At 41.2% G+C, this 11,338-nt stretch overlaps 2 protein-coding genes across 2 annotated transcripts; both read left to right on the top strand.

Annotated features, from left to right (window-relative positions):
- Nucleotides 1-89: 89 nt before the first annotated feature.
- On the top strand, nucleotides 90-3,579 carry haus1 (HAUS augmin like complex subunit 1). The gene is made up of 9 exons (XM_022738969.1): nucleotides 90-355; nucleotides 453-627; nucleotides 1,173-1,308; nucleotides 1,444-1,578; nucleotides 1,777-1,900; nucleotides 2,627-2,692; nucleotides 2,801-2,872; nucleotides 3,068-3,115; nucleotides 3,212-3,579. Exons 1-9 carry the CDS (start codon nucleotides 335-337, stop codon nucleotides 3,254-3,256), a joined length of 822 nt encoding a protein of 273 aa, XP_022594690.1. The 5' UTR covers nucleotides 90-334; the 3' UTR covers nucleotides 3,257-3,579.
- Nucleotides 3,580-5,205: 1,626 nt separating this feature from the next.
- eva1c (eva-1 homolog C) lies at nucleotides 5,206-11,291 on the top strand. The gene is made up of 8 exons (XM_022738996.1): nucleotides 5,206-5,774; nucleotides 6,993-7,192; nucleotides 7,472-7,595; nucleotides 7,823-7,975; nucleotides 9,034-9,177; nucleotides 9,753-9,830; nucleotides 9,911-10,015; nucleotides 10,101-11,291. Exons 1-8 carry the CDS (start codon nucleotides 5,660-5,662, stop codon nucleotides 10,490-10,492), a joined length of 1,311 nt encoding a protein of 436 aa, XP_022594717.1. The 5' UTR covers nucleotides 5,206-5,659; the 3' UTR covers nucleotides 10,493-11,291.
- Nucleotides 11,292-11,338: the final 47 nt, after the last annotated feature.

Genomic DNA, 11,338 nt, shown 5'->3' on the forward strand with positions numbered 1-11,338 from the left:
ACGTGAACCGGATAAACTTTTTTAATAAAGCGAAATTTATTTTCGCGTAGTCATTTAATTCGTCATCTATTTTGCTTGCATTTATTTAGTTCGTCACCAGTTATCGTCTATGTTTTATTTTAATTATTTAAAAAAATATTTAAATTATTGTTGTAAGTAAACGTAGCTAGGAACCTTTTTTCATTGGTTGATAACTAGGAAGTTATTAGAATAATTTTTAGGGGCGCGAAACTAAAGAGCAGATTCTGTTATCGTTTTTCTCTGGAGCTGCATAGCCACTTGAACTTTTGAAGAGGCTCGTTATTTTGGGCTTTTGCTGCCTTTTTTATTCGCCATGTGTGAAAAGATAACGAAGGTAATGTTTCTCGCTAGTGTCTCGTAACGTTTTAAGTGAATGCAGTGGCTGTGGTTGTTGCCTGTTGTTTATCCTCCAGTTCCGTGTGGCTCCACAGGTGAACAGCTGGCTCAGCGCGGTGTTTGGGGATCAACCGGTGCCGCAGTTCGAGGTCAACACCAGAACAGTGGACGTCCTGTACCAGCTGGCTCAGTCCAGTGAAGCCCGGTGCAGTGACACGGCTCTCCTTATAGAAGACCTCAAGCAGAAAGCATCAGAGTATCAGGCTGATGGTGAGTCACTGACAGACAGCACAGGTTAACGCAGTGAAAGTAGCTGATGGTGTCACACAGTTATTCTTGAGGCATGTGTTAATTCTGAGTAGACACTGTTTCTTTTTTATATTTACTGCGCTTTGCACGAAAGTAATTAATAAACAAAACGATTCATGGCATTATTTTTGAAGGATCCTTACCTTACTTTTATTACCAAATAAAAGTAAAGTAAGGATGCATTATTCTGTTGGAGACTAGTCTTAACCTAAATCATAATTATCAGATAATTCCTGGATCATCTTTGACCCACTGTAGTTGCCATACTTGTGCATGCAAAGACTTTTCTGTGTCATTCTCTTTCAAAAACATTCTGCTAATGTGGTCAGTAAAATGTTATTAAAGCTGACAGGAATGATGGCCGCAACTAAGACTCAGTATCTTTACATGCGCCAGTTTAGGGTTTATAGTTTAGTCAAGTATAAGGCGACGCTATTGTGCGTTAATTCTCACTAAAAAGGATCTACAGCATTTTCACAGACCTAACCAGTGTTTTCTCCATCCAGGTGCACATCTCCAGGATGTCCTTCTACAAGGTGCTGGTCTGTCCTGTGCAAGCCTGTCGAAGCCCGCTGCTGACTACCTGTCTGCTTTAGTGGACAACGCTATGGTGCTTGGAGTGAGAGACACATCACTGGGCAGGTATGCTGTCATTGCACCGTTAAAGTCTGTTTTGTGTTACTATTATCTTGTGATTAGTCTCCATGAAGAAAGACATGAAAAGTAAGAAAGGAAAAGAATCAAATCGGATTTTTTTTTTTTAAATTTCTTGTGTAGCTTTATGCCAGCAGTGAACAACCTCACCAACGAACTTCTGGAAGCAGAGAAGTCCAACAGAAGACTTGAGAGGGAACTCAGGGCCCTCAGAAAGAGACTCGGAGCTACTCTGGTGCTGCGGAGCAACTTACAAGAGTAAGAACATGGATGTTGCCATGCTGATGCATAACGTGACACTACTGCTTTGTTACAATTAAAACAGACAGTCCTGCGCTGTCACATTCTGTATGTAAACACATGATAAAATCCAGTCACAGCAGAACAGACATAAAACCATTTGCTGCTTGCTACAGGCTGTAGTTCATACTAATCATTGCTCTTAATTATCTTCAGGGATATCAACAAAACTGTTAAAGCTCAGGCAGTGGAGAGCGCTAAAGCGGAGGAGAGACTGCTCAACATGGATTTTGTGACGGCGAAGGGTAAAGAGCTCAGCAACAGACGGGAGAGGGCAGAGGTACGTTGTGCTGTCGTATCTGCATCTGTAATAGCTGCATAGTGCTAGTTCAGATGCACAGGTGTTGATACATGGTACAATATACTGCTACTGAAATAATAAGGCAGAAAATGTATTATGTCGCTCTGTTTCTGTTCAAATATTCGTGTCTTAGTGGGAAGGTCCTGCTGGGTGAGAAGATTGAACAAAATATTACTAATGTCAAGTTGCTATGCAGCCTGAAGAGGCATAAATTATCGGTGTCCTCAGCCACCAGTAAAAAAAAAAAAAAATCAAACAACCGATGGCATAAAAATAATCAATTAGAAGGGTGAAAGATGGAGAGGATGAGAAGAGTCCTCCAGAAAACCCTCTGTCTGTATCTAACAATGGGAAAGAAGACAAAATTTGCTAAAAAATTGAGTGTGTTATATATTAATTCATAGGTAATTAAAGTTGCCACAGAACAAAAAATGTTACCAAAGGGGCAGAAACTGACCTCTCAGAAACTAAGCTCCTGGCAGGCTACTGTTCTTTCCTCTGTTGAGTTACCACTTTTATTTTGTTCAGAATGACAGACTGTATTCTGACCCTGATATAATGTGGGCATCAAGTTACTGCCTCTGGTTTAGAGAACAGAGATGATGCCAACACTTAACGCCCTTCGTATCATTGTCGGGAGGGACCAGGTTTTGAAAATATCACGGCCCTGCCAGAGTTTGATATTCAGTTTTATCGATCCAACAGGCTCAGCTTGTGTCCAGGAACATGGACAAGTCTATCACCCACCAGGCTATTGTGCAGCTCTCTGAGGTATTTAAGCTTCTACACATGCACCACAGTCATCACCATGGAAATGAAAACGCAACGCTGTCTGCTTTCAGGGTTTAAAATGTGTCATCTTATTTTTCCTCTCTGCAGGAAGTCACTACACTGAAACAAGAAATAATCCCCTTGAAAAAGAAACTGGAGCCTTACATGGACCTGAGCCCAGTATGTTTGTTTTCAGTTGCTGCTTTCACATTATCCCATCCTGCTCTTTAAGAAATTCAGTTTATGTTTATGTGCGTGAATTTAACTTTATTAAATTTGATAGAATAATTGAACCAATCTTCACATATTAGGAAACAGCCTTTTTGTTGCTGTATTTGGCTTTACTGACTGTTTTTCCCTCCTACACCACAACAGAGCCCGTCTCTTGCTAAAGTGAAAATAGAAGAAGCAAAAAGAGAAATGGTGAGTATCTAAACAATTCATTCAGTAATAAACAAGATATGGTTACTTACTTTTTTTATTTTTTATTTTAATGACACTTTGTTTCTTTAATTACAGGCTGCCCTTGATTCACAGTTTGAAATGAATGTGAATTTCAAGTGAAGATGTTCTGCAATGTTAAAATCTTTCCCTGTTTTGAGCTGTGCCTTTTCTGAGTTTAAAAAAATAATAAAGTTATTTGTTAGCATCGTGTGAGGTAACTTTCATCTTATTGAACAATTTATGAGAGACCATCAGAGTCTGTTATTTATTAAACAGAGTCTGTTATTTATTAAATCTCTATAAAATCGACCTTTGAAAACTAGCTGCTGCATGCACAGTCACTGTTGACGGATCCATTTTTATGTGAATTTGAGGCAAGCTGTACACGTTACTTTAAAATTCAAAATCCATTTATATATGATATGTACATGCATCATTTTCTCTCACTTGCCTAAGATTAAATGTATTACAATGGTTCCCTCTGATCTGTCCTTCAGTGCTTCAGTGCAGTTTCTACAGTCGCACGAGTCTGTCAGGAGAAAATGAAAGTCGTGATGTTTCTTTCCTTCAGTTGGACCTGTTCTCTTTAACTCCTCTTCCTGTTTGTTACAAAACACCATCAGCACTAATCAAGTGTTTTGTGTTTTTGTGTCCAGGCTGAAAAAGTTTATCAGCATGTCGTGAGAATGTTTCTCTCTGATGGAGTTTATTTTCCAGATGTTTATTGATCAACTGCTCCAACACGCAGAGAGATGGCGTTCTTTGAATGGCTTCATTGTGTTGGAAATATTTAAAAGTAGAATGAAGGGTGAATATGTTTTTAATTATTTTTAATGGAAATTTAGAAGAATCTTTTCAGAAGTAACAGACATTTTACATTTACATGATGGCACTTTATTTTTTTTAATGAGCACTAAGAGTAGTGTTATACATATTAAACTAATATGTCACTCCTACTTTATTACTAAGTGTAAAGATATTTAATTGGTACTGACATCAGCCAGCCTCACGCTGGCATAATCTTTTTTTTGATAATCCAGTGGGTTATTTCTGTAGGTTTACATAAGACTCTTAATATCCCCTACTTAGACATCTAAATACTGTACTTAAGAGCTTTTCTTACCATACCTCAAAACATGGCTCTAATCATGTGCATTTAAAGTGTAATTTTTACCTTCCTGTTTGACCTACATGGCTGAATCTCAGCTCAAAAAACAAAGTCCAGGAAATTTTTTTTTTTTAGTTTGACAACAAAATTCCACAGGCTTTGGAGGGATAACCGCACATGAAAGGGGTTTTTGGAGCCACTCCCTGTACGCCTAAAGCTAAAGTAGGAATGGAAGCAACATGGGAGGAATGGGTGCCTGTTGTCCAGTTTGTATGCAAAATATCACCTCTCAGTTCCTCCTCCCTGCCAGTCTCCCCCAAGCGTGGAGACCCCAACGTCTCCGTCAGCTTGACTGTTGTAGGTCTGACATGGAGATTGACCGGTTACCATGGAGTGGGTCATGGATGTGGGCCGGGGAGCAAATTTTACCCAGTAGGCCCCCTGCTTAATTCAAACACACCATGGGTTAGGACATCAACAGTTTCTGAAAAGAAACAGATTCAAAATATAATTCGCTTGAAAGTTGATCTTTGTAGATTAAAAAACACAGATTTACCACTGATGTCAACTTGGCAGTGTGCTGTGCCAGTATTTTTATTTCTCTGCCAGATGCATATTAAGTATCACTGCCACTTCCTGCTACATGGGCTCTATCTTTATTATCCTTTATTAATTAAGGTATTACACAATTTGACAAATAATAAACACAAATAAATACAGCAAAACTGAAAACCTTTTGCGCTTTGTATAATAAATGACATTAAAATGCAGGGAAAGGGAAACAAATCCTCTTTGAACTCGGATCAATTGTGACATTTAAAAATCAGAAGAAAATGAAAGTAAGGAATGAACAGAATGAAAGCATTTTACCATAATCCAAAAAGTAAACATGTGGCTCATGGGTAGGTGGGTGGGGGCTGCCAGTGCGTCATACCAGTGAGCGTGAGTGTGTCGCCCCTCTTCGCTTTAAAATAGTTTTATCCGCCACGCCCACTCTATAATTCCCACTCAGCTGTTACTGTAAGACACGTTCAGTTTCCACATGCGTCCATTCACAAATCTGCGGCGTTGAACTGTAGGAAAAGTCGCATTGGGAGTATCATCATCATCATCACCACCACCACCACCACCACCACCATCATCCTCATCGTCACCACGCGTCGGATTAATCACCTCGTCTGTCAGTTTTGAACAACTTGTTGCGCAGCTGCTATTTCTAACCTCCTCTGTGGTCCATCGCTGCAGCGGCCGCTCTGTTATTTACTCTGAAGAGAAACACGTGAGGAAACCACGTTTCGTCAGAGATGAGGCTTGACGTCGCGGACCCGTGGGCTCATTTTACTTTATTTCTCATGAAGTCCTGCAGCCTACAGTGAATTTTTGGGGTCTCTTTAATATGATCCCAGGGACAGGGGATGCGAGTCATGAGCTGGACGCGTCCTTGTCACGGACCAGACTGGAGCCACAGCCTCCTCTACCTAACTTTACTCCTGTGGACCAGACGCATGGATGCACTGGCTGACTTCTCAAGTAAGATGATGATGATGATGATGATGATGATGTGATGGGGGAGAGGAGGAGGTAGATAAACCTCATTTCTGAGAGTGTTGTTATTACTAAAAGTGAATCATGTTTCTGCAGATGATGTATGGTGCAGTGTATAAAGTGGTTCTAGTGTTGTTCACATTGCCAGTGTTCTTAAAATACCACCCATATGTCCCAAAGATCCTATTTGAGATTTGGCATGGAACAGCACACCAGTTTGAGGCGCCATGATATGAAGACACAATGTGAGGAGTAAAATACATATCTTATTTTGTCTTTGTCATTGTAGTTATCGTCTTGTCATAGACAAAACAATGTTCACACAGGAGTTAGAGACCAGCCAGTCTTACTGTTGTTTTATCTAAAGAATATTTCATCCAAACTGATCCTCTATTTCAGTCTCTTCTGAACCTTTCAAGATTCATCCTCTACAGAGCAAATAATGTAAACAGCACAGGATAAAACAGAGTTTGAATCAGACGTAACTTAATCACATCTGCATGCCATGCAACAAAGGTGGGTCACATTAGGTTGAATGCCAGTTGGCAGAATTTGCCACCCAGGATAGAGCACTGGCAGTCAGGCAGCACTTTGATGGGTGAGTTTTTTCAAAGCAACATGAGACAACTCAGAGCTCCAAAGAGGCCAAACAATCTGATCCAAAAACCACAGATGCAGCAGATTTAAAAAGAAAAAGAAAAAAAAGAACAACAATTTAAGAATATGTTTCACTGGGTGTTAAGTTGCTTCAAAGTTAAAATCCTTTTTCATTATGTTTTTTTTTTTTTAGTTGTTGTGTCTGTTTCTACTCCTGTAAATAATAGCAGGCTTAGTGGGTTTCCCTTTGGTTATATGATTAAGTGGATTTAAAGGGATACTCCAGTAATTTTGTTTTGCACTTCCATAAATTGGGGGACCCAAAGAAGAGAGATTAAAAAAAAAAATTGTGGTGAAAGTCGAAGCAACACATATCCACATTTTTAGCTCCAAAAAAGGATGGATCCTACATTTCCCATAATGCAAATCAATAGCATCTTTCATAAGATCCTCCCTGGCAATCTCTTTAAAACCCCATGCTTTTACTTTGTAACTTTAGAAAGCTCCCTCCAGGGCCGCAGAAGACATTGTCCTGTCCCTTTAATGCACCTGTATACTGTATTTCCATAGTGTATTACAGCCTAACCAGTGCCCTCTGTGTAACAGACTACCTGTCCAGGATCATCACCAGTCACTCCGCTCACGCCTGTGACGGACAGCCTCTGCGTCTCCACTGTCCGCGTCACTCCACCATCTCCATCCAGTCCGCCTTCTACGGGAGCAGCGAGGCGTGGCTGTGCAGAGCAGACCGGGACCCTCCACCCAGAGCCCACAACCACAGCTGTTCAGCTTTTACTGCTCTACAGGTGCGTTTTATGTGTGAGATATGCAGCACTGTTCACTCTCACCGGGTCACTTTGTGAATAGGTGGGGGTTCACCAGCTCCAGCTGATTTACTGGAGTGGTTTTCTCCCCCATATGCGTTTTACATTTGCAGTGAACACACCACCGTTAGCTGTATGAAGGCACAGCCCACTCTTATCCATTTGTCAGCCTGTTAGTGTATCGCATTAGTTCACTGTGGTATGTAGCAACACTTCCTGTTTACTGATAAATGCTTACTGACCCTGGTGTTTGCTTTGCAGAAGCTGCTGTCTGAGTGTCAGAGCCACAGAGATTGCCAGCTACCTGTCAATCACCTGCTGTTTGGGAAGGACCCCTGTCCCGGCATTACCAAATACCTCCATGTGGACTACAAGTGTAAACCCAGTGAGTTTAGCAGCTCAGTTCTCACGTGTTCCTCCCTGTTGATCACACCCATTTCTATTGTCACATCTCCTCCCAGTCAGTTTGTTTCTGCATCACTTTCTTTCACACATTCACCAGTGGATGAGCGTGCAATAGATACACAGATATACACAAAAATCACACCTCAGTTTCCCGCTGCCACCATCCCCCTTCACCTCCTCATCCTTTCTATTTTTCCCCTCACTCAGCTGAACACAAAAGACATGTAGCATGTGAGGGAGAGACCATGGTCCTGCGCTGTAAGCCCCCCAGGGTGCTGAACATCTATGCAGCTGTCTATGGCAGAAGTCTGGGAGAGAGTGACACCTGCCCCTCACACCTGACAAGACCACCCCCATTTGGTGAGTCAACGGGATATTCAGTTTTTCTCACATGGTGGCAACTAACAGATGATTCCTGATCAGGGTCCAGATAATAATTCAGTGCTCATTATAGAGTAATGAATGAGACTGAGAGAATGATTTCAGGCACAGCCAAAGACCTTTTTCCTCAGCAGACAATTTAACTTGTCATAGTAGGAAAAGCACAGGTGTTACTAATAAAATATAACGATGGCCCTGTTCCTTTCGAGCATCCCAGTGTGACAGCGAGCCAGCACGCACAATACCAGGACCCTGAATCCAAATCATACTAAACAAAAATCTGCCATCATTAATATTTTTACTTACAGCTGTAGTTTTCCTGTATCAGAATGTCTTCTGTGTTAGAGGTCTCTGGCAGACGGTGACATGAGTAAAAGCATCAGCTCCAATCTGATCACTGAAATCGGAAATTTGCCTTACAACACAAGGCAGTGGGAATTAAATGGGGAATGCGGCTTTAATTAAAGAGAGAGACAAGCAAAAACTACACAGCAGACACTTTTCACTGCATAGGTTTCTACGTGCCGTAGCAGAAAACGCAGAGGTGTAAACTAATAACATAAATAACGGTTGTAGTACGTTTGGGTTGTGCCCCTGCCATCGTTAAATGTTATTGGCTGCACCTGTGCTTTTCCTGCTCTGACAAGTCAAAGTGTCTGCTGTGAAAAATGCTGATATGAATGATGCAAGATAAAGACTGGATTATCATTTGTTACTAATTCTACCAAATTATACTAATTTCACAATGATATGTGCTTTAAAGTAACTTATCAGGTCATTGAATTCTTTAGTATAGGCAAGAAACATTGGGGGGATAACGATACGACGAGAACTATTTGCTTAGCAGGGGAAAAACACATCAGGCGGCTGCCAAAAAAAAGGTGATTTAATTTTAGTTAAACTACAACCAAACTTCTACAAAACAGTGAATCAGTGCTTCAGCTATTGCAGCTGAGCGTCAGTGTGAGCAGTAGACACTCGCTGACAGAAGATGTCTCATTGTTCGCCTCTGAGTTTCTCTTTTTTGCTCCCTACAGAATGTCTCAACCACGAGGCTGTACACTCGGTGTCCAGGTCCTGCTACAGCAAACAGAGGTGCGTTGTTGCCGTCAGCAACCAGACCTTTAGGGACCCCTGCTTTCCAGGAACCAGGAAGTACCTCAGTGTGGTCTATTCTTGTGGTAGGACTCTTTGTGCTTCCTCATTCACAAAATATAATTACGAGCCTTGTGATGAATTAGAGAGTGGGCTCAGAATAGGAACACGTCATGTCTGCTTTTGTTTTTTTTTCCGTTATTCATTATCTGACAGCTCCAACAGAGAACATTTGTAGTTTCCTACTGCGAATTCTTATCTGCTGATCTCAGCCATCAGCTTTTCTCATCGTATCACACCCAATAACACAGTTAAACAGGGAATAATAAGACTGTGAGCTCAGATTTGACATCCTGGTAAACTTCCTGCGATTGGCACAAATGCCAGTGAGGTCATCCGGCAACATTGTTCATGTATCATAATTTGGAGTTGTGACTGTAGTGAAGGGAATTCTTCTGACTGGCTCGGTTTTCTCCATCTATCACAAAACAATGTGCGCTAACCTTGTAGGCCAGATTTCAACACAACTGGGCAGAAACTATTCATAATGGGGTCAAACTTTTTCATAGGTTTGGACGTGCGAAGTGCTGTGCTGATGAATGGTGTCCTGTATATTCACAGCAATAAATACAGACTGTCTCCTCTGTCTTTCTCTCAATAGTACCACAGACTTTACTAAAGGAAGCAGATCCGAACATATTCAGCTCCACCTCATCTCCTACTGTGCGCACAGAAAAAGGTAACAGTATTGTGTAATCTGTTGTAAGTCGAGGTTTTTATGGCCTTTCCTTCGCATCATAATTCAAACTTTCACAACAGTTTCTCCTGTGGATCTGGAGAAGCCTTTCTCCAAGGGGTCAAGAAGGCCAAACAACTCAGGAGCTATGATGAGCAACTCTCTCCTGACCTATGCCTACATCAAAGGTAAACAGTATCTACATGGGCGCATGTACTCATGAATGCACACAGATGTTTTCTTACATCTCCTCCTCTTCATTTCCCCACACAGAGCATCCAGAAATGGCGGCGCTGCTGTTCACCTCCAGCGTGTGTGTCGGTCTTCTGCTCACGCTGCTGGCTGTATCAGTCCGAGTGACCTGCAGAGGGCGCCGGCTCGGAGATCCCAGACTCGCATCCAAGTCTCGTAGCCAGACTGCTAACTGCAAGGAGGAGGACGATGATGATGATAATGATGATGATGATGAAGAAGAGGAAGATGATGATGACGCTGAAGGATCAGAAAGCTCTTTAATCTCAGCCACAGAGAGGAAGGCAACGCACGCCTGGGAGGAAGTGACTTATGTGAGCGAGGCGGCCGAGCGGGCAGAGAGGATTGAGCGCAGAGAGATGATCATACAGGAGATCTGGATGAATGCCTATCTGAATGGCAGCACATGTTAAATAAACCGTGACCCATGGGTGCTCTTAAGCACCTTCAGGATTTTTTCAGGATACTCCCAGCCTTTGATTATTGATAAAACAAGAAACCTTTTTTATTACATTGCGAAGCAGTTTGTTGTGCGTTTTGCCTTTTCTTTTCTTTTTCTTTTTTTTGTTTTACAGGCGCACTTAGTTTGTGAACAATGTAATGTTTAAGTAAAAGTGCAGTACTAGCCATTTTTAAAGGATCAGCAGGACTTTATACTGAAAAATGGGTGGTTAAATATTGTATTTATTCACATTCACCACCAAATGAAGCTAAGATTTCAGGTGAAATATTGTTTACTGACACAAAAAGGTTGAAATCACTCGTCTTGACACACAGTCACACAGCTGCCACATTCATTCAAGAATATTACTGTACTGATCCATCATGATAACTGTATCAGTGAAAATGATAAATCACTATAAACCAAAGAACATGTCAGGGAACAAGATCTGTCATAACAACTCCTGTTTGTCTGAAGGGACCATGAAACACAGTTGCTTTCATCTCCAAACTCCCTCTGGCTTTTTACCCCAGAAAGGAAAATCAATGCTTTTATATCACAAACACATTTGTCAAGGATCATATTTCCTAACTGTGATAAAAATGTTTCATTGATTTGAAAAAACAAAACAAAACTGACAAAAAAGTGACTGACAAAAATAGACACACTACAGTGTTTTCCCTACAGTACAGCTACATTAGCGGTAATTAAAATTGGCAGCTGTTCATTCCAGAAACCCAAGGTATGTGTTCTAGTTTCACCTGCCACAACTGATCACTGTCTTTATAAAGAGCCTTCTGAAGTGAATGTACAATTA

This window comes from Seriola dumerili, unplaced genomic scaffold (assembly GCF_002260705.1).
Source record: "Seriola dumerili isolate Sdu_G_001 unplaced genomic scaffold, Sdu_1.0 BDQW01000040.1, whole genome shotgun sequence".
In the NCBI taxonomy this organism is placed as follows: Eukaryota; Metazoa; Chordata; class Actinopteri; order Carangiformes; family Carangidae; genus Seriola; species Seriola dumerili.